The sequence below is a fragment of the Coloeus monedula genome (genome assembly GCF_965178545.1).
Source record: "Coloeus monedula genome assembly, chromosome: 5".
Taxonomy (NCBI): Eukaryota; Metazoa; Chordata; class Aves; order Passeriformes; family Corvidae; genus Coloeus; species Coloeus monedula.
This window is the reverse complement of record NC_138785.1, coordinates 64,520,374-64,544,357: the sequence shown is the minus strand read 5'-3', so window position 1 is coordinate 64,544,357 and position 23,984 is coordinate 64,520,374. Positions and strand designations below refer to the sequence as shown.

At 39.7% G+C, this 23,984-nt stretch overlaps 1 protein-coding gene across 2 annotated transcripts in view; it reads left to right on the top strand.

The window, feature by feature from the left end:
• Nucleotides 1-23,984, top strand: part of ABLIM2 (actin binding LIM protein family member 2) — a 131,285-nt gene that overhangs the window by 40,805 nt on the left and 66,496 nt on the right. For both annotated transcript variants that reach the window (XM_082281610.1, XM_082281609.1), the window contains exons 3-5: nucleotides 7,548-7,731; nucleotides 17,651-17,766; nucleotides 22,466-22,592. In XM_082281610.1, coding sequence (XP_082137736.1) covers nucleotides 7,548-7,731; nucleotides 17,651-17,766; nucleotides 22,466-22,592 — 427 coding nt within the window. The remainder of the gene's footprint in view (nucleotides 1-7,547; nucleotides 7,732-17,650; nucleotides 17,767-22,465; nucleotides 22,593-23,984) is intronic.

Genomic DNA, 23,984 nt, shown 5'->3' with positions numbered 1-23,984 from the left:
TAAAAACATGACCTTTGTGCTATACCTGCTTCATTGTATCTCGTGTGTATCTTGTTTTACCCCCAATCGAAATTCTCCTGATTGCTTCTTGCTATGGGTGCAGCACATGCAGTCTTCCACGCTAACACAGCTAGCAGTTGCAAGTGTACTTTTTCCCCCATTAATTTTCATTGGTTTTTTTAATTAATCTGTTAGAATTTATCACATCTTCAGTTTAGAATAGGGTATGTGGTTCTGGGGATTAGTGTTTCTATGGCACTGCAGTGTCCTGGGAATTGTGAAAAAGCCCAGGTCTGGATAGATCACTTCTATACCATTTTCTCAGTAGAAAATGCAACAGAACCCAGAGTTACATCATTTATTGGGAAGTCCTATTAATGGGAAGGGCTGAGACAGAATATTCAGTGAAAATTTTAAAAACATGGAATAACTTGGCAGTAGGAGTTATTTGTTTGTTAGATCAAATGCATCTGCTAGGATATAAATATATTCAAAGCTGCACTGAGTAATTTGAGGGACTCGCATCTGAACATAGCCACAGGGTTTCACATTTCAAAATGGGAGTCATTTGCGGGAAGCCCATTTGTAAGAGTTCCGAGTCCCAGATTTTTGCCAGGCAGTAGCAGTTCCTGGTATTTGTGGTGTCATGGGCACTGGAGATTAGTGTAGGGGCTCTTCTTCATCAGGCACCCTCAGCAACGTGTCCAGCACTTCCTGAGTCCTCCAGGAGTTTGCAATCCCAGATCATATTAGCTCAGTATAACAGGAAAAACTGCTTCCAATGTAATGCTCACCAAGTCAGGCTTGCAGAGTGTGGTAGGTTTAGGGCTGCCTTAGCAATGTCAACTTACTATTTTTATTTCTTATGACGATGATAATAACAATCACTTTTGCCAGTGCAAAAGTAATTTAATGTAGCAGCAAATGGTTATATGTTGTAGTTTTAAAACCTGAACTTTAAAATTTTTAATCACTAAATTTCTAAAAACAACTCAATAATTAAATTTTGGTCAGTTAGTGATCTTGCACTATCACAAAGTAATGGATAATTTTCCCTTTGTCTTAATCATGTTCTTGTTGTAACCTGTCTTTGCATTCATTAAGAACTTTCTGCAGCCCCTCATGTCCTGGCCGTATACCCATCACATCAGCACTCTAGCAAAACCTTTTATTTCATGGCATATATTTCAACTAGAGTCTGATGAATCTTTTTTTAAGAGTATTTTTCAAGAATTTAATGAATACATAATATTAATAAAGCATGGTGAAATGGACAGAGAGGAATCATGGTTACAAGTAGTGGTAAAGGAATATCTTAATTAGGTTCATTAAAAGGTAGCCAACTATTCACCACAGGAAGCCAAACCTCTGTTATTTTCCAGCTTTTCTCCTTATTTGCATCCTTCTAGTCCATAGGATGAGAAGTTATAGTAGAAAGCTAAGTGCTCATTAGATGATAGGATTTTCAAATCTGTATAAGCTTTGCAGGCAGTAAGGATACTATTCATATAAAGAAATTTTGAGCATACGTAGTTTCAGCCCACATTAGATAATGTCACAGAATTATTATTATTTTAAAAAGCCTGTAAGTCTTTTTAATTACTCAAGTTCTCTTCTTGGGGTAGGGTTTTTCACCCTGAAAAAAAAGTGCAAGGATGCCTTTATGCAGGGGCCTTCCAGTCTATGTGATGCTTTTTCCCTTGAGGACACAGCAGGGATACAGCAGCACTCTGGAGTAGCTACAGGGCATTTCAGTGCACTAAGGTGATGTGATGCCTGCATGGAGACCCAGAGAGTTGTTGCATAAAATTCATCACTGCCACAGTGGTGTTATTCCACCTCCCACTTTCTGAAACTCATTAACACGAGACCATCTGCCGTATCTGTGAATAGAGCAGGAACTTAATTTGCAAACCTGGAGCTGGCACCCAAAGCACTGTTAAAAAAAAATTGGAAAATATTTGGTGTTGTTTCTTTGTGTGTTGGGTTTTTTTGGGTTGTGGATTTTATTTTATTGTATTTTATTGTTTTTAAAAACTTGTTTTAATTAGTCTGGCAAATGACAGCAGTATTTTACCATAAACACTTAAGATGCTATTAGGTTGAAAATGGGTTTAAGCACATTACTGTTTCTTGAATTTCTTTAGCGTACTTGTAAATTTAAGGACAGATTGAGTCCTTAAAACAAGAAATCAGTATAAATGAGACAACTTTTCCAGTTTTCCTGGGGATTATTTTGGTTCTTTGAAACAACTGCATACCTAATGCTGTGAGGATCTTGCTCACCTCTACAGTGACAATGGAAGAGCTTTTATGGGGCAGCAACACTGTCTCTAAGCTATTGGGAGACTATGCTTTCCAGAAGGAAAATGGAAATGTACTTCCTAAGGAAAAATTACTTGATGTGTAGTTCCCATTTATTGTAGGAGTCAAGATACATAGTGCACAGGAAACTTCCCAAACTCTCCTTCATTTTAATTGGCATGCTCTAATGTTTTGTTGATCTCATAAGAGAATTCTGAATCTCAAAGGCTTTTCCTGCACTGAAGTGTTTCCTCCACAAATTAAATTATGGGCGTCATGGCCAGTGTAGCCTCGGAGCTTGTGTAGTGCATTGTACTCTGTATCCTTTATAGCTTTATCAGTGCTATATGCAAGGTGAAGTGTTGCAGGATATGATATATCCCCTAAGTTTTCTGTATCTTTTCTACTCCTGAAAGGTTCTGGTTTTCTTTTGTCAGACCTGTCTGCCTTCCTGCATTTCTTGGCTGGAAGCTGGAGAAGAGGCCAGCTCGTGTGTCCAAGACTTTTCTGGGGCTGCATGCTGCTTTTGTTTGCCCTGGGTAGTAAGAAAATGAAGTGCCATTCAAGTCCTTGAGATTGTAGCTGGTATTTCAGATAATACTGCTGATACACTGCCAATGACTGACAGACTTGAGTATTCTTGAGTTCACAGATGTGTTTGGAAAGACAGCAGATAGGATCACTCATGCCTAGGAAGAGTGATTAGATTACATGGTTTATATAGCCCATTGCAAGGTTCCTTCTGTCTTACTGCTGCTCACCTATAGACCGAAGTTTCAGGTGTGAATTAACTAAGAGATGATATTCCCATCCCAATATTGTATGGCCAGCAAACTTGGAGCTGGGAAAGACTTCCCCAAAAGCTTTGTGGAAAGCTTATCTGGACTTACCACACCAGACCATGCAAGAAGGAGTATCACAGTCACAGGCATCTGCTGAAAGTGGGTTTAGACTGCTTCAGATTGATTGCAGCTCAGTTTGAACTTAAGTCAAAGCTGTAGTGGTGGAAGTTTGCCAGGTGGTTGTGATTCCTTCTCACAGGCATAGTGGCCAGGAGAAATGTTCCACATATAATCATGGGCTTTTGGAGAATGTGATCCCAGACTTCATACATCAGTGGTGTATGAAGATGTACAATTTAGCTGTCAAAAGAGAGTTATATCAGCAGTGTACTACGTGTCATTCTTGGGATCTTGGCCAGCCAGCAGCATCCATCTCATGGATGGAGGAAAATACCAGAACTGGACATTAAACCACAGTGCTGAGGAAGAAAAAAATGTATTTAACTTACATCAGGCAACAAATGGGAGGGAAAAATATATACTTGTATGTGCAGTTGCGTGTAAGCAAATTACTTGACTGTCTGGCACGTTGACAGCAGAGCAGCACTGCTGGGATGACAGGAGCTGCAGTGCATGCTGCTGCTGCAGCCTGCTGTAATGTGCAGCAGCACAGCGAGCGTAGCATCCCCCAGGCAGCTCAGGACACAGCTGGTTTTTAGGCCCAGCACACAGCCAAGAACTTAATCTACTTTCAGTAGGCTCATTTGCCAGCACAGAAAATAGATGCATTTTATATTTGTACACTGCAAATGGAATACTGATGACATGCAGTAGTGGAATAGCAACATGCTTAAAGTGCATTGATTCATTGATTTGCTGATATTTATTTTTATAAAATCATAGAATAATTTTTATAAAATCACAGAATAATGGAAGGGACATTTAAAGGTCATCTAGTCCAAACCTCCCTGGAATGAGCAGCGTCTTCAACTAAATCAGATTGCTCAGGGCTCTGTCCAACCTGACTTTAAATGTTTCCAGAGATGGGCCACCTCTCTGGACAACCTGTTCCAGTACCTCACCAGCCTCACTTAAAAAAATTTCTTCCATATATCCTGTCTAAATTGCACCTCATTTAGTTTAAAACCATAGCCATTACACACTGCATGAATTCTAGTGCTTCAGGTGCTGTTACAGACAGCATGCTAGGGAAAAACGTAGTCTGTTTCTAAACCAGTAGAGGAGCCCCCAGATCTATATATGAAGTACTTTGGTGTGAGCTAACTGCAAACTGTCTTGAAGAGTGGAATTATCCAGCTGTAAGAGAAGCCACCCTGAGATACCCTCCCTAAAAATGGTGTGGATGTCGTCCCTCTCAAGTCCCATAGCACATCCAGGTTACTGGCTTACTACTAAATACCATAAGGAGACGAATACTTACTTATTCACTACTTAAAAATTACTCCTAAAGCTTGTAACTGCTCAGGAAAAGGCATTGCCTTGTGTATGCAGGGTAATACCAAGACAAGAAGATGAGTTACTCTGTGTTAGTCTCTTCATTAATATAATTGCTATGTTTGCAGTGCTTTTCTTTCTTCACCAAGATGAACTCCAGAAACTGTTGAAAACTGTTTCTAGGTTATAAATAATCCTACCTCCAGACTGCCTTCAGACATTCTCCCTAGACTTCCTCCAGCTTTCCTTTCCTGGTTTCTTGTCTCTGCAGGTGTGCAGGATCATCTCAGATGGGCAGTGTCTCTGTCCACGTAAGTAGCAGGCAAGGGGCACAGCATCTCACCTGAGGGAAGGCCATTGGGTCTCTTTTCAGAGCTGCTCTTCTCAGCTTTAAACTGTGACTATTTTGATATCCAGGCCAGTGTTTAACTGGAATCCCTGTGTTCTTCTCTGGTCAGCTGGGTGACAGGCGAAATTGGATCAGATGGCTCAAAGAGTGCAGGATCAGGCAAGGGTTTGTGACTCAAGTTATGGCCTGTGGAGCAGAGCTGGTGGTGCAATGATGTTCATTCAGCCACTCCTTGCACATAGGGAGGCTGAAGTGATGGTGATGCAGAAAGAGGCCTGGTGAAAGGATGCCAAACTCACTTTTACTTTGAAGTCCTAATAACTCGTGTTTCTGTCTCTCTTTGGGTGAGCAGTTTCGCTACAGGGTTTCCTGAGAAGCCAGGATTAAGTGCATTAGTGTAAACTGCTTTGGAGTTGTACACAACTTTGGAGTAGTTGTAACATTAGTGACAGCACAGAGAAAGGTAAATACCCTCAGGGTGAGACAGAGTGCCACCAAATGCCAGTGGCTGAACTGCTGCTGACCCCGCGTACCCCAAACCTTGCACCAGAGCTCTCAGCTGCAGTGAGACAGAGCCTGCCTGGCTTCCATTTAGACAATAAATACAGATTTGCTTGTGCAAAACGTAAGAAATGTATATAGGGATGTAATTCCTCCCTTCTCTTTTCAGAAATGCAGTTATGTCCTTTTAACTTTTTTGTCTTATGATCCATTCTGCAAGTTCAAACACTGTATGATGCAATTTAGAGCTGCTCTAGGGCATCAGTATCAGCTCAGCATGCTGCTCAGCATAATCTTAAAGCCGCAGCTGATCTCTGCTTCTGTGACACTGGTATGTAGCTGAAATATATAGGCTGAAAGAAACTCATGATATCCAAGATTTTTTGGAAAGTCTTTTCAAAAAGCCTGTCCTTCATGAAAATGAGAGCATGGGTGAGAAAGAGAAATGTTAAAAGCAAGTGTGTTAAGCCTCTGAGACAGGATATGAACAACGTATTGCAATATAATTAATCTAATCCTTGTTGTCCATGACACATGCAATATAATTGGAAGTCTTTTGAATTATAAGCAAGATTAATTAACCTGTAGTTCTTCAGTTCTTGACCATGCACTAATATAGTTCTAGCATGATTGTTGTTTTCTTAGCAGTCAGGGCCATCTCCAGGGAGAATGAGAACTTAAATGCCCATGTAGGGTTTAAAGAGGGCCTTGAGCCCAGGCCTCCTGTGCTACAGTTAACAAAGACTATAAAAAAAAGAGAGAGTGATTTGGTGTAATTTTGAATGAATGATCAGGATCCTATGCTTTTTCAGGGTTTCTGTGCTGCTTGTGTTACTTTGTGCTTTGAGCACCTCTGTTGGACTCATTTCATATAGTTTAGGTGAGAGATGATGTATTCTGACACTGCAGGGTGTGAGTTGACAGCCTTTACATTTAGAAACCAAAGTGCCTGTGGACTCTCAGGTACCCAAGTGTAAATCTCAATCTTGAATTTTAGAAGTGTGGATACTTCTGCTATTTTGGGATCAAGACACTGAACAACTCTGCAATGTTTTGTACATGCAATCCCAATTTAATAAGCAACCTTCCCACTCTTCTTCTGTGGGCTGTATGTGAGTAGTGACACTGCTGTGGTTCAGCATCGTTTGACTGTAAACACCGTGTGGTGATGGGAACACATTCCTGCATGAACATCCCCAGGAGCAGGAGTACGTAGTAACAAGTGTGGTGCTGTGACTTGCAGTAAAGAAGCAGTCAACACAGCAGTAGAATCACCTTTCTGAAGTCCAGTTCTCCTTATAAATCAAATCCAGTCTGTTTTCAAAGATCGTGATCAATGTGGATGATGGTCATCTTCTACATGTCTGCTCTTTCTGTATGACTTCACCAGACCGTTGTATCTCTCCTTCCTGTCTTACATGTTCTCAAAATTCCAGCCTACTCCATCCCTGATGCAATGGGAAAAGCCACTGAACAGTCTCCCAAGCCCTTGGTTAATGAACTTTAACCCTTTCCTCCAGGTTTATTTTATAAAATAGAAATTGACATGTAGGACTAAAACCTTACTTTTGCCAGGAGCAGATGAATCTGGAGATGCCTCCAGTTCATACTTGGTGAGTGATGTTTATCAGGTAAACACAATCTGCTTTAAACTGATTTAACTTGTGAAAGCTTGCAGCAGTTTCCATGTGCATCAGCCCCTGTGTTTAGAGAGAGCAGTATTTAAAACCCTTTTGTGTTCAGGAGGAATATCAGACACTTCTAATCTGTTAGAGTTGTTTCTTTGTAACACTGGTGCTTTAGATTTTAAAGGCTTATATCCTTTATACATTTCTGTTAACCTGTTAAATGTGTTGGGTGTTGTATGTGCTAACCCTGAACTCAACTCCTACAGACTTCAACTTTGCACTCACAGCTTCTGCACTGAGGGTGACATTTTTGCATTAAGTAAGTCCAGGCCATTAGTGTACAGAATACATGACTGATATAATTTACTGGAAGAGCAGTGTTTTTCAGATGCACATCTGTTCTGTGATCATAAGCCCATACATTGGAGTGCTTAAATACTCCACTAGGAACCATTCAGATCACAGCCTCATCTTAGAGCATGAGTTTTCATTTCCTGCCTTCTGAGTCTGCCTTTTCTCTTTCTGCAGCTTGTGGATGTGACCTGGCTCAAGGAGGATTTTTTGTGAGACAGGGAGACTACATCTGTACTTTGGACTACCAGAGACTCTATGGCACACGATGCTTCAGTTGTGATGAATTCATTGAGGGGGAAGTGGTCTCAGCACTGGGCAAAACCTATCACCCAGACTGTTTTGTGTGTGCTGTCTGCAGGTAGGTTTTCTACATGAAGCTGTGTTTCCTTTAAAAGCTAGATTTTGAAAGACTGATGCCAGGTATCACCTATAGCCTAGAGACAGGGTTCTCTGTTATACACTTCTTTAAAAATTGCAGAATTGAAAAAAGAAATTGCAAATTTTTTGTGCCTCCCTTTTTCCAAATGTGTTTTTCTGGTTTATGTTATCTTATGTGTGAGGTTTTCAAAGTACTTTAGAAACTGCCACTGTCTTCACTGTAAGATGTTTTGCCCAAAATGTTGCTTTATTTCTGTTGTGTCTGCTGTTTTGTCATTTGTTGACTGAAATTACAAAGGATTCCAGTGCCAGTGGCTGAGTCCTCAACAGGCCAGATGGATATTGTATTAATAGATTTAAACAGAATTTTCACAGTGCTTCTTCTCAGAAACTTCAGTAACCATTTCAAATAGGACAGAAAGGTCCTGGACTATTAAAGACGTTTGATTTCATGGGGGATCTCTGTTAGACATGGGTGTGACAAGTGACACAGCACACAAGCTTTTCTTCTACTAAAGCCCAGTGTAGTTCAGTGGGATCATTTCCTGCATGGGTCCCAGACTCAACAATACAGGGACTGATGTCATTTTGACCTGCATCTCAATCCTCTTGTGTAGAAATAGCACCAAAAAATCAATTGAAGGCTTCATGAAGAAGCTTGAAGTCCACTAAACCTTCAGGAAATGCACTGTTCCAGCAATGTGGAGCAAATGGAAATGCTGCCATAGTTTCTCTGGCTAAACTTGAGCTTTTAGGAGTACAAGAAAAGCAACCTGACTTTCAAAGAGAAAGCCCAGTGAGACACTGGTGCAGCACAGTTGAGATGCTCTGTGTGCTGGTGCCTCATGCAGGTGACTGTGCAGTCCCAAACCAGCATGTCCATGGCACTGTGCCCATCTGCCAGCCCAGCCTGCCCAGCCCATGGAGCAGCTGAGCTCAGATATCCTCCTGTGCTGATGCAGGAGCAGGACTTCAAATTCCACAGCAGCTGTGGCTCATGGCAGGATCTCAATTAAATAAAGCAATTGAACAAATAATAATAATAGCCCTGATAAGGGGAAGGCTCTGAGATGGACAAGCCTTTATTATATTAAATTCTATCTAAGTTTTTCTCTGTTCCATAGGACATTTTTCCTTTTGGATACTTTAAACAAACATGAAGAGTAAAGATAAGGAAAAATCCTAAAGTCTTTTTCTTATTTTTTTCTTTTAATAGTAGAGAAAATTATTTCCGATGGATCTCTTGAGTTAACTGCTGGCTGCACACGCTCTTGGCCTGCAGCCTGGCAGTATTACAACTCTTCTAGAGATGAGCAGAGCTAATTCCTGGTACCTTTATTCTTAGCACTAGTACCTTCTGTAAAGTCAGGTGCTTCTTTATTTAAGAGAAATCAAAAAACTGGTTGATTCCATTTTTCCTGCTAAACGTGTTTGTATTCTCAGTCACACCACTAGAGTTTAGCAGATTTTTTTTTTAAATGTTTGTTACTGTACTTATCAACTTGGTATCTAACCTGGGTTTCAGCCTGTTGTTTATACCAACTCCTTCTGTATTTAGTTAGTCCTTTAGCTGATAGTTTGGAGCTTGGTGGTACAGTTTATTTTGTCTCCCTGGAAATTTGGAATAATTTTCCTTGTGACGAAAATATTTCTTTTTAAGTACCTAACAATTCAGGTGAGTTAAACTGCAGCCCTGTGAAATTATTCATGCTACAAATATCATGTGTGGTGAAGATGTGATAAAGCTTTTAAAAATTAAGTTCCTGATACAATAATATGTCATATAAAAAGAAAATCAGTGATGTTCCCTAGGTTTCTGTATAACTAAATAGTTGTATTAAATGCTATTTCACTGTTTCTAATTGTTCAGTAGAGAGATCCAGATTTGCTTCTGTTGCTTTCCTTAGAAGGACACACAAATTCTTATTGTCTTCGTCAGAGCCAGCTAATGCCTTGCTGACTAGCAGGATTCAATTAGTGTCTCCCAGAGGGGTTGTAACACTGATTTGTGATGCAGAGCAGCAGAAGAATCCTGTCATGTGTTTATATGCTTTAAATCAGCCTCAATTACCCCTGTCATTGCAAGCCAGACATAACCTGTGTTTTTTATGGGGAAGAGTGTCCTCTCTAAACATCATCAGTATTTATTTTATTGAATGATATCCTCAGTAAAAATAAGGTTGGGAGACTATAAAGATGTGTTGTTTAAGCCAAAAGAAGGAACTTGTTTGTTCATTTAAAAAACAGTAATAACAAAAAGAGGGGGAAAAAAAGTGTAAAACCCTCTACCTTGACGTGTTCCTTGGTGGGAAGAGTCAGGAAAACCATTTGTGGCCTCATTCTTACAGATGGGCAGAAACCTTAAATACTGGGCCAAAGCACACTGTCAGTAGCAGTTAGCAGATGATGCCAACTGCATTTGGCATTACCTTTTACAGCCAGACTTTAATGTGGGTGCTGTGTTAGAAATCTGACTTCCAGAATGGTGTGAATTTGAGAGGTGGTGACTGCCTGCCAGTGGGGCTGATCCTGCTCTCATGGAAATCAAGCCAGGCTCTTACCAATCTTCAGCCTGGAAACACTGGTAGCAGAAGGCATTTTGCACTCATGACACATTTCTCCAGAATGAGCACTTCTGCAACCCCTATTTCTGTAGCTGCTGAAGTAACACTTTTAAACTGTTTTTACATTGAATAGTAAACCAGTGTCAGTAGCAAGTCCTTTTTTTTTTTCCTTATTTTCAGAGAAGAGAAGGTTTGAATAGAAACATGTGGGAAGTGTATGGTAGCATCAGTGAGAAAATCTAGCTAGAGGGAGCAGTGGGAAAAAGCCAGCAATCCAAGCCCAGTTGTCTCCTGATGTTACTACTGTTGGATGCCACATGGCCCAGTGTCACAGGAAGCTGTATTCCTTGTACCCTCTGCACTGCATTCATAACCTGCTGCCCTCCTCTGGAAAAGCTGGTGTGTCAGAAATCCAGCTCATCTCTGGGCATCTCTTGGGAGTCAGATGATACTGCTGCCACAAGCTAAAGTCTGAAAAAAATGAATTGGTATTCAGAGAAAAAAAACTATTAAAAGTACAAGATATTGTGCCATCCTATTTGATTGTTTCTCTCGATCTTGTGTTAACCAAGTGGCTCTTACAAAAATGCAGCTTTTAATTGCATGTTTGCTCTGCTGGAGTAAAGATTGAGGGTTTAATCCCTTCTTCTTCCTGTGCTGTTCATAGTCTAGTGAAATCTTTTTCTGCTGTTGTGTTTTGTGATGGTAACGCCTGAAACTAGGAATGAGTGGAAGAATAACGACATAGATTGAAAACTGTTGCAGATTAAATGCTTACTCTGAATTCCCAGGGAGTGGCTGAAAGTCTTCCTACAGCTTCATTAATTGGAAGGAGCTGCATTCTCCAGAAGGCTGCCAAAGACATTTCCTTCAAAAGCTTCATGTGTTTGTAAAAGTAAAATAGAGAGAGAAAATTGACCCTGGCTGTAGCAATAGAAGCTTAGTTTTATTAAAATTTTGCACATTCTTCTTACATGGCTGTTGTAGACAGGACAGTGTAGCTCTTATGTAGGGTGAGAAAGGGCAGGACATTGAGTCTTTCAGAAAGAAATGGGTTGTCATACCTGTGGTAATACTCTGAAAATTGAATTTTTAGGAGATTTCTTAGTGTGTTAATAAGTTACATAGATTTATTAAGCATATATAATGGTCTGTATAATGTTGTACCTAGAGCATGATTTCTGTTACTGATGGGCTATGTGTTCACTGGATATCAAAAAACTGGGATTTGCTTTTATGGGTGTTACTATAATTAGTAAAGTTGGGGGAATTGGTGTTTACATACCCAGTTGGAGGAGTGTATGTAATAGTTACCCCTTTAGTTTCAGTATTCTTGTACTTCAAAGTTGACAAAAAAATTGTGGCATGTGAATGATAAAGAGAGGACAACTTGGCCCTTAGCTGGAGGATAGATAAGCACATGCATCCCAGATTAATAAGGAAACAGGTTCACATTTGCTTTACATAATTTTGATATCTAACTTCTGAGTTCAGGAAATTTTCTTTTAAAACAGTATCTTGGCTGAAGCTGAATATGTGCCATGTAAAGGTGAATAGTATGTGGAGGGGAAAGAGGCAGATACAGATTCTTCAAGGGATTATGTGCCAAACCCAGCTATAAAACCTCTTTCAACCCATTTGTATTTTTACAGTCTTCAAGAAAGTAATTCACTTTGGCCAGGCAGTTGAATATAAAAAATCAAAAAGCTGAAATCCTTTTCTTTTCTCAGCAGAAGATTGTGTAGTCCTACATATGTAACACTGCTACTTCTAGAAAGAACTGAGATCTTTTGTGTATGTGTGTCTTAAGAAATTAGGATACTACTTAAAAATTAGAAGTTCAAATTCAGTTTTTTCTTAAACACAGCAATCATGTCAGACTTTCTGAATATGCTAAACCTTTTTATTTGCTCACTTTAGTGCTGCTGAATTCGAAAGGGTTTTGTTTCCACTTGAAATCAGCCTGAGTGTTCTTGGCATTTTGATTCTAAACCAAATATATTTATCAATATATGCTTCTTCCTGAATAAAGGGGCAGTGTTGTGCTGCTCTTGAAATTTAGATCTGCTGCTCTTCAGGGGAAGGGTCTGGAGCACAAGTCCTGTGAGGAGCAGCTGAGGGTACTGGAGTTGTTTATCTGGAGCAAAGGAGGCTCAGGGGGTACTTACTGCTCTCTACAGCTGCCTGAAAGGAGGCTGTGGTGAGGTGGGGGTCGGTTTCTTCTCCTAGGCAACCAGTGATAGGACAAGGGGAAATGTCTTTAAGCTGCACCAAAGGAGGTTCAGATTGGATATTAGGAAAAGTTTCTTTGCTGAAAAGGGAGTTAAACATTGGAACAGGGTGCCCAGGGAAGTGATGGAGTCACTATCCCTGGCAGTGTTCACAAAATGAGTAGACATGGCACTATGCGATGATATGAGCCTGGTGGTGTTTGGCCAAAGATTGGACTTGATGATCTTAGAGGTCTTTTACAACCTTAGTGATTTTAGAGTTCTCTGATTCTGTATGGAGCATCCCTATAGCCCTAGGATAATGCAAGATGGAAGGGATCTGTGGGGGTCCTGTGGTCCAGCCCCTGGCTCAAAGCAAGTCCAGTTTGAGCAGACAGCTGATGGAATTCCTTTAACATATTTCTAAGGATGGAGATCCACAGACTCCCTGAACAGTGTGTTCCAGCATTCAGCAAGCTCATGGCAATTTTTTTTCCTTATACTGAGTTGACATTTCCCATGTTCCGGCTTGTAAGTCTTCCCCCTCCAGTCCTTTCACTCTTTACCTCTGAGAAGAACGTGGCTCCAATTTCATGTACGTGTCATCAGGCAGTTTTAGACAGCAATATGACCTCTCCTGAGCAGGTACATCTCCTGCAGCCCCTGCCTGCCCATGTCCTGTGCTGCAGCTCTGAACCTGGCTACCTTCCATCATCTCCCTCCAGTAAATCTTATCCTGAGGAGCCCAAGATTGTGCCTGCTGCAGTCTCTTAAATTATGAGCATCAGGGGAGACCACATCCCTGGATCTGATGGCTGCACTAATGCCTCCCAGGATGTTGATGGCCTTCTTTGCCATGGGGACACTGCTGACTCGTGTCCAACATGGTGTCCACTGGGACCCCCCCATCTTCTTATGCTTTCCATCTGATTAACCCCTGTGGTGTACTGGTGCATGGGGTTGTTCCTCACTGCTTACAGAATTTAGCATTGCCCTTTCTGAAATTCATGTAGATGGTAGATAGCACACAATGTCCACTTTGTATCATCATTTTAATCCACAGGGTCAGATTCATCCCTGTGGAGCACCTTGAGGGATGTGATTGTTCCAGGTACAAACTAGAGCAGAATTTGATCCTCTTGGTCCTTAGGTTGCAGTCTGACATTACACCTGACCTGGTGTAACTGCAGCCAGCTACTGAAATGAATAGCTTTGCTCTCTCCACAACCCAACCTCAGGCTTCTGTTAATTTTCATATATCAAATTTAGTTGACTGTTCAGCCACAGAGTTAGATCAGCAATTTAAAGAATAGATAGCCATCCATCTGCTCTGAAAAAAAAAAAGAATATTTTCTTTAGTCCCTCCTAGAAAGCTTGACTGACTTTCCCGCAGCTGCATAGATTGAGGTGTGATGCAGAGAAAGACAAGACCAGGACCTGACCTTTTGGTATCAGCACACAGTTACCCAGGATTAGGCTGATGGTGATTTGATGTTTTACAATATAGTTCTGTTGGTCACCTCCAGATTTTTTTCTGGGTTTGCAAATATTGTAGGCAGGTGGATAAAACAAAATTTGTTGGGAAATGAATCATACATGTATTAAAATTCTACAAGTCATTTGAGAAAGCTGCTTTAAAAATGCTCTTAATTCTCATTTTAAAAATAGATTATCCAACTGTGAAAGTCTCACTGAATATTTATTAAAGGATAAGTAGCTAATTTAAACCCTGTCCTGCTTTCTGCAATACCTAGCAGTGTTCAGTGGGTGACTGGTGGTGAGATATCATTGTATTTGAAGGCAGATATGCTGCTCTTAGCCTAAAATTCTATATATAGTCTCGCTCACAACTTACAGAGCTCAGAAACTGAAACCTTGTTAAGTGACTGTTACCACCTTCTGTTGTGCCTTCACTCATACTGGCATTGAAATGCTTGAGCAGAGCTGCTTGTGAAAGGGAGAGGTCAGCTGGTACAGAAAAACTGACAAATGCGTTGGGTGTGAATTTCCAGTGAACAAAACAGTGAAACAAACTTTGAGGCCTATTTATGGGTTTAGAAGACCTGTGAGGGAAGGAAATGTCTGTCTGTACCTTGGGGTGGATAGCTCCAAGGAATATTTTTCTGGGGATGTTTTAGAGCAAGGTGTCTTGCACATTTGGAGAACAATAAAGAATCAAAATTGTTGCCCTCTCCCATTGGATGGATTAACTACTGAACTCTTAGAAAATAAGCCAAGTATGATATTTTTATGGGCTAGGAAACCCCCTACATGCCCTCCCATCTGAGGAGGCTCTGTGACATGCTGTGGTGCTTGTGAGCTTTGGCATATTTGTAGGTGTCATCAGCCTGGTTCTGTCTTTGTGCCGTAGGAGATCAATTATCCTATTCTTCTCTTCTAATTTTAACTTACTTCCTTTTAGATTGCCTAATTGCTTAGACAATGATAAGATGAGGCAATTCAAAGTGGTTGGTCCCTGCTTCTACTTTACCTGCTGCTTGGTGTGTCTGTTTGAGGTGGGCTTCTGTGCTCATCAGAAGTTCAGCTGGATCTTTATTAGGTATATCCCTGAGTCAGGAAGATAAACTAACCTTACCTCTCCCTACTGCTCCTAATATATTGCATATAAGATTGTTCAGTAGTGTCATTTTGTTCAGATTGTTCAGAGCAGTGGATTGCTCACAGCTTCCAGCACATCACCATCCCCAGGATTATTAGTGGTGCAAAGCCTGCTGTTTTACTGAGACATCTCATGAGAGCCCAGCTGGGTCCTGAGCTGAACCCAGCCTTGGTTCCCATAGAGACTGTGGCAAAACACAGCTGAAGGTACTGCCCTGCCCAGGGCATGCAGCTGTACATAGGAATAAAAGATGGCAGCATAGTTGTATGGCAGTGAGTGTGGTTGTGTGATGGTATCAATGGAGCAGGGTGCTGGTTTAGTGGGGTTTTAATTTGGAGCAGACTACCAATGGTTGTAAGAAGTCTGTGTGTATCTGTCAATCAAGATCAGATGTCTTCCTGAAAACACATAGGAGATCGATTACGTTCTTGTCTCAGTTCTGGAACAGCTGACTTCCCTTGGCTCATTTCTTTCCAGGTCAGTTAGTAGTGCTAAGTCAATAGACTTGATTTTGTAATATTTTGTTATCGTGAAAACATGCTTAAATGTTTATTTTCACATTGGGAGTAGAAAATTAGGACAGCATTTGAGCTATATCACTCCATTTTTGAGACAGTTTTTGGTAATTAGTCATGAATTTATATTATCTATATAGAAGTGTATCACATTTACTAATTTTTATTCAAATATATGTATGTTCATTTGAATAAAATTTGAGTTGGGCCAGATGACCTTCAGAGGTCCTTTCCAACCACAACTCTTCTGTGAGTTCATAAAACTTTTATTATTCCATGTATTAGAAGTCTCTCTGATTTAAAAAAATATCAAAATCTGTTGCAGACAACAGCTATGGCCTAAAAAGTTAGTTTTGGGGGTTTTTTTTGAATGTATGACACAGAAGCTTACTGCTGCTACATTGCTGCAAGACAGGAGAGATTTGCTCACTGGAGTGCAGCTCCATCACATCATGTCTGTCACACTAGAGACAGTATTGTCTTCTGGTTAGGTTATTGAGTAAAATTCATGGTACAAAATCCGCTTTGAAACAGGTGGAAATTTAGGCCTCCTGGATCTGTACTAACATGGTGTGGACCTTGTTGTACCAGAATCACACATAGATCATTTAGTTGGATCAAAGAGCAATTTTAAAGGCTATTTCCATAAAGTATTTTTCCTTATCTTAAATTTAGGTAAGTGAGAAAGTGGGAATTTTTTGGAGTATAAAGTCATTGTAGAAGAGGAAAAAAAGTGAAAAGCAGAAATCGTTACCAGATATCAAAAAAGATACTAATATTTAAACTCCATGTGTGCTCATGATATTTTAAATTATCACCAATGGTCCAAAATGGATGGCAGTGTTGAACACTTATGTGGTTTCCAATATATTTTAGTATCATTATATAGAAGCAAAGGACAGCATTGCTTTTGTTCTTTTTCTAAGTAATAAAATTCTTTTAAACGTCATTCAAATGTAGAATAACTTCTCTTAGGTAGTTTAGGGAGGAAAATAATGTTTAAGTGTAGCACAAATTATCTGTGTAGCTTTTGTAGTGAAGACAACCTTGCAATTGGTATGAATTTGATAGCATTTGTGGGGAAATGCTATGGAGCGATTTAATGAAATTTTAATCAGATGGACTGATCAGATGGACTTCATGAGGCAGAAGGTATGTGTTATGTTTGTGTCCCGCTTAAGCCATATTTTGATAGCTTGGATAGGGATTTAGTTGGACATGAGCTTTGGGTGGAGTGAAATGTATTTCTAAATCCTCACCATCCTTTGCTGTATATGAAGTGATTTGTCCATCTGGTTCCCTTAGAGAAAAAGCCTTAGTGCTTTCTGTGCCCAGACAAGGAAGTGCACAGCAGAGAGCTTTTTGTTTTAAGGACATTGATAAAAAAGAATGATTTAATTAAGTGTAAGAAGAGCTTTTGTTGAGTAGGGAAAACAAGTAATGTAGACACTGTGGGTTTTGTAACTGGGATAGGTTTTTTCCTTTGAGAGTTCACTAACATGTGCTTTCTGAGAACATAGATTAAGAGGAGGACTTTGATGTGGTAAAATTTGTGAGGACAAGTGCTGGTTTTTAATGTATAAAAGTCATCACTCTTGTGCATCTATTTAACAACATAAAAGCAGCTGCCTTTGCCTCCACTTTACTCCCTGTAATGCCAATTTTATTTTCATTCTGTAACTGATCCTGTCAGTGATGAACCCTGGCTGATACTACATTTCTTAGATACACAACAATTTGGACTTGAGTGCTCACTGTGTTTTCATATCTTTAGATTTTTTTTTCCCTAAGAAGCTGTAACCATCTGCATTTGAAGCTGTTTGATATGTCCCTTTGATACTTAAGCCTCTAAGTGGCTGGAAAACTGAATGAGAACTGGGCAAGCAGAGGAAAAGAAGCCAGAGAATAATCGGTTCCTTTATGGAGAGATATTTAATTTCAGTAAAGGCGTGAGGCTGTAAGAGGTTTGCTTTTGTTTCTGCTGTTGTAGATTGCCTTTCCCTGCGGGTGACCGGGTGACTTTTAACGGGAAGGAGTGCATCTGCCAGAAATGTTCCCTGCCCCCCTCCAGCAGCGCCGGCTCTTTCCCTGTACAGAACCTGCGAAGTAAGTACAGATTTCTGCTCTTTTCAGTCAGTACTTCTTAGTCTGCACAGGTTTAAAGGACAGAATTTTACACCAATATGTGTAACTGGAACTTCTACCACTGTGCTGCATAAGAGGTGTCATGAAATACAATGTACCCTTGTGAAAAAGTATAGGGTGGTTTTTCAAGGAAGTCTGTTATTAAAAAGGAACACAGATGGTGCCATTATAGGATTAACAATACACAGAACCCCTTGAAGATATGATTAAAAAGAACTAAATCAAATTATTTGGAGAAAAAATATAATATAGATGTTAATATTTTTGAAGCTTTAGTCCAAGTCCAGCTGAAATAAAATCCAATGTGAGATTTAATGATTTGTAAGTATTCCAGTATTGCTTCAGAAAATATCAGTGACCAGACTGCATGGCTAAATACTACACAGGAAGGGGTTTAATGTGTGAAATATCACTGGGGGACATTCACCTTGACCTCAAGACTATTGTGCACTATCAGAAGGTACAAACACTACAGGGAAGAAATGTGGTCTTTTCACACCAACTTTTTTTGCAGTAGGTCATCGAGGGGTGGTGTTGCTCTGAACTCCATTCCTCTGCTGTTTTGCTCATGAAGTGCTCCCATGCTTTAAGAGTCCACTACCACCTTTATGTAATTAAACAGCAGCAGCAATTCAATTAAACAGCAAAAACAGAAGTATTTTTATTGACTATCACATCAAGCTGGATTCAGCATGGCTGAGGAAGGGCCCCATGGATTGCTCATCTTCCTGCATATGGAATCTGGCCCACTTCTGGGAGAAACCTTTTTTATCCTGTTTTCTTTTTTCCCTCACTTTTCTTCACAGAAGTTTTCACCATCTACTTTCTACAGTTCATCAGCCAAAGCTGCTGTGTGAATGCTCTTTGAGATGCTCTACTGATTCTTCTTGCTAATGCCATTCTCTTTTGGGGCTAGGATAGCCCTCTCTGTTAGGTGCTTTCTCTTGTCATTTATTGCAGAAATGGATCATCCTTGGCCGTCTTTGCTGTCTCCTTGTCATATGTGAAAAGTGCCTTTGACTGTAATGGACATTACTTGCCTGGTTGAGTACTGTCAGAACAAGTTCATTTGATTATCCGTGATACAGAATCCTTTAATGTATTTACATTCCCTTTCTCTGTGTGCACACACACACACACACCCCCACACACACCATGGAGAGTTTTTCTTGTCACTGCACTTCCCTGGCTCTCTTGGGCCACTGCACTGACTCTTCCCAGAGCACAGGTACCTGCAAACCTCAGCAAACCACTTGCCTCAGAGGGAAACAGCACTGGAAGCACATCTTTGTGGTAAAACCTGACCTTTGAAAGTAAAAGTTTAACTTTTTCCCAAATTATCTCAAACAGGTTTATTTAAGCCTCAAATACATCTCTCTTTTAAATCTCATTAGAAATAGATGAAGTCTTTCCATAGGGTGGAATTGTTTGAGAGTCCTGATTCAAACTTGGATGATATCTGCCACACTTTAGACTGGATTTTTGAAAGAATTCCTCTGAGATGAACCAGCTCTGCTTTTCAAACCATGTGCTGAGGGAGGTGAGCTTCTAGGTATAATGACTTCTCAAAGGGCATACTTGGTCTGCAAATAAATTGTGCCATGGTGTTGCCAAGATCTCAGATAAATATCATCCTTTACCTGCGTAGATTGTATCCTTTCTTATCCCTTCCTTACTCCCATTTCCCCAGTGCCTTGCAGTGCAGCTACAGGCCACCATCTCCTGATCTCATGGTGACATGCAGCTCACAGCTGACCCCAGAGCTGGGAAGCTCATGGCAGTCAGGAAACTGGATAGCAGTGTATAATCCCTCCTCGGTGTGGGGAATTTGATGGGTCAATAGGAAGCACTGCAGCACAAGTTCATGGAGGTGTGTGCCTGTACATGTAGCAGGATATGTAAGAGTCTGACCAGTGGCAATACACAGAAATTTAGCTAAATGTCTAAAAAGATACTAAAGAATTTGGGAAGCATTCAGATTAATATGTGAGATGTGAGAAGCAGTATGTAATATCAGCTGTTTTCCAAGCACATAATCCTTAGGCTAGAAGCGGTGTTTCAGGAATAAACAAGCATTGTCAGAGACATCCTGGTTGAACTGGAGAACTGAAAATCCCTTGTGGCTGGCTGTAGCTGTGCTACATATTACATAGAACAGTGGATGGTGTATCTCCTAACAGTGGCTTTCTTGGAAGAGACCTTAATGCTTTAAACCAGCAATTCTTTTTAGTAGTGCGCAAAAACATACAACTTCAGGGAAACTTAATCAAGGAACAAGTAGTACATTGACCCAGTGTTAACACTGGGTTTGTTCCTGTCTCAGAACTGTCTGATGTGTACCATGTGTGCTATTCAGCAGCCTGTTTATCTCAGCAATGCTTTCAGAATATCTCTTGGGGACTCACTGAGCTCCCAGCATCACTGCCCCCTCTGACAAGCCCTTCAGTTTTCATCCTCCCTTTTTGCTTCTGACTTCCTTCATGCATTCCATTTGGAAGAAGTGAAGAATGCAAAATACTTGCTTTCTGCCCAAGTCCTTGAATTTTTTGTTATTATATAAGTATAATAATATAATCTCTGTTTTGTTTTGTTTTATAAAACAGTAGCTCTGAAAATCTCTTATGACACTGTTGATGTTGAGAGAGGACTCAAGGAAGAATATCAACATGTAGCAGCAAATTGATGTGTTCTGCAGAATTGTTGGTTGAAATTAGTTGAGTCACCAAAGGATGCTGGATCCAAGATGGGAAGACAAGGACGCTGCATCAGTAGGCACTGTTGGCATAGCAACCACAATATTTGTTTGTAATTATCTGGCACTTTACAGGGAAAACAGCCGTTGGGAATAAAAAAGGTAGCTCACAAAATGCTGCATTTCTGCCCACCCAAGCTTAAACCAGATGAAAGGTGAATGACATCTGAGCACATGATGTTGTATTCAGTTTGTGAAATAAGCCCTCAAGCAGTGAGGTTAAATTAGATTACCAGATGAATCCCCAGTACAGGGGAGATCACAAACAAATTTCTGATTGCAGTTAAACAATAGATACTGCAGATTACTGCAGGGGCTAAAGCCAGGCACACACCCAAATGTTCTTTTTTATGAGCTAAACTCAAATGTTCTGATCTGTAGCGCACATGTTTTTGTCCTAGGCTTGTTTCCACGTATTGGCACTCTAGAGGGTAACATTAAAGAGGTACATTATTGCTCCCTCAATACATTCCAAATCCACTAAAGGAAAATACAAACTATGCTTTATTGTTGTGTGCTCAGAAGTGAAACATTTACAATTTCACTTACACTGTCTCGCTAGGGTCATGTAACCAACTAAATACAATCTTAAATCAAAAAGGTTTTAAGAGGACTGTTTAAATGTTTTAATGAGATCCTAGGTTTAGAGTTCTTTCTTAATAACTAGAGAAATCTATTTAATGCTTTTGCATAGCTTTCTCTTCCATGTAAGACATTGTTGTGGGTTTTTTTCTCTCCTGGCATCTCTGAATGATTTAGTGTCTTTCAGGTTTTGTCTTTTCTCTAGGAAATTGTTGGTATACCTGAAGAATTCCTAAAAATACTATGTATTTTTCCACATGAGATGGAAGATATTTTATGGAGGATTAGAAGGATTACTGAGATATTGGTATTAGAATCAATTTATCACTGACATTTATCCGTATTTTCCACATATTCTGACTATATTAACATTTAGTAAGAAAATCATACATAGACAGGAAATCTGTAGAGTGAAGAGTGAATGAGAGATTGTCGTTGTAGGGTACTAGAGGGTTCATTTTTGATATGGAGAACCAGATCCAAATCCCATGCCTATGTAACATCTCCAAAGAGGACACTCACAGGTGGACTCTTTGTGGTGAAATTGAGTGTAGATTTGGCTTTTAGTAGCTTAGGCAAAATATTCTGTTGTTAAAAATAAGGCAACCAAACACCTAGAAAGTCTTGTTCTCAATTACTCTCTCTGGGAAGTATAGCTAGTTCACCTACAGCCTGTTTAACCAACACAGACTAACCTCTGTTACCCAGTTATTACATGTTTTACATGTATTTTTTGTTAGCACCTCCTGGAGCTTTAATATAAGTGAATTTCTACAAAGAATAAATACATAGACAGCCATCACTTTCACATATTGAAATGTCACTAATGCCTCTTAAGTATTGGTGTGTTTTTCCTGGTTACAGGAAATTTCATATCAGAATTTCACCTTGGATTTTTTTCATGGTTTCACAAAGAATTTTGAAATAAGTAGAGCTTGCAGATACCGAGGCAAAGTCTAATAGAATCAGTTATTTGTTTTACTCTTTGTCTTATTTCTTTTCTCAGGCTGATTTGCAATGCTTGAAAAATTAATCAGCAAAACTTTGTATTTTTTAAACATGATACAAATGAATTAAAATAACGCCTAAGTCACTAGGAAACTAAAGTCATCAGCTTTTTTCTTTGAATGATGCATGTCTTGTAGCAATGTCAGAGCATTCTAAGGGTGGCAACCCTTGTCATGTATCAGTGAGCAGCCAGGAGTGAGCTATGGAGCCCTCGTGAGCTGTTATGGGGACACCGATGGATCCTTGTACTGCAGTAACCAACTGTTGCATGACCACCTAAAGAATATGGTTCACTCATACTGGATTTTTCTCTTGCAGATTGTGGGGGTTGTGGTTCAGAAATAAAAAATGGTCAGTCCTTGGTCGCCTTGGACAAACACTGGCATTTGGGCTGTTTTAAGTGCAATACTTGTGGCAAGCTACTGAATGCAGAGTATATCAGCAAGTAAGTAGGGGAGTATTTTCACCTCTTTTCAGCATTCTTTTAGTGCCAAATAATTAATTCATCATTGCATACCCTTTATTTTTTGTTTATATATGTATTTGGGGAGATATAAGATATTAGAGATTATTGTCTGAATTATTATCTAAATTGTATTATAAAAATAGAAATGGAGAGAAGTAGAAGTCACATTTGTCCATTTACCTGGAAAAGGACTTTACAAAGCAGCTATGCTACAGAGAGTCAGTGGGTGGAATATGTTTCAAAGACCCAAAGGTATGCCCTTAGTTACCTATGGTTTTTCTCTCTGTGATGCTGTAATGTGAACAAGCAGATACTGTTCTTTCTGTATGTACTACATAAGCAGAAATGTTCACCAGAAGTTCATTAAGGATGTACATATCATGCTTTTGTGCTGCTCCAGACCTTTGTGCTGTCAGATTTGGACTGAATGTGATGACAGCACTGAAAAACAGCACAAAGCATGCACGCACCAAGTCCCATGTCAGCACTTTAATCAGGCCAGTGACATACAGGGCTTTCACTGGCCAAGGCACCTGGGATTAATTTCTGCTTCAGACAAGTGTGTTACTCTGAGATTTTCTTAAGCAGTGAAGTAACTCAGTCACCAGTGCCCAAAGACGATGGAGATTCAGAGCCTACTTTTGAAAGTTCACTGACTTTCAACAATTCTTTGGATTTAGATTAACACAAGTATAATATTTAATTTCACAACTTGCACTGGAGAAACAATATAAAAAGGGTGTTCTTAAATAAGGTTTTGCATTGTCTCAGTGTTGTGCTACTTTGCTGTATTTTAGTACAGTGCTTTTTTTTGCTTGTCATTTAATATAAACCTCCCATAAATTGTAAAGATATCGTTATTGTGAAATCCTCCTTTTAAAAAGGCTAAATGCCAAACAAAATAACTCAAGAGAAGAAACATCCTGGCTTTAATGAATTCAATTAATTATTGTAATAACTTATAGGTTAGTCTCTAAGAAATCCAACTTGCACGCTATAAAATTAATTTCTATGTTTCTCTAGGGAAATGTCTGATAAAATCATGGCTCTGCTAATAAATCTGTCTGATCAGGGGCTGGTTTAACATAACAAACAAAACATATTTAACTATGTTTAACTTGCACTTTGAAACATGAGAAGAATCTCGAGTTTATTCTTAGACCAATTTGTTTTCATTCATTGGTTTAATGGTCTACATGTACAGCTTCATAAAACTGTAAAATGTAAAATTAACAGGTTCTTGTCAGGGCAGTAGTCCAAGTGTTCTGGTCCTGATGCTTTACAATAAAAGCTGAGACTCCAGTTTTTATTCTTCATATCTCTAAATTGTCTCTTGTGGTGGTGAAATAGCTGGTCACATCATGCATGAAC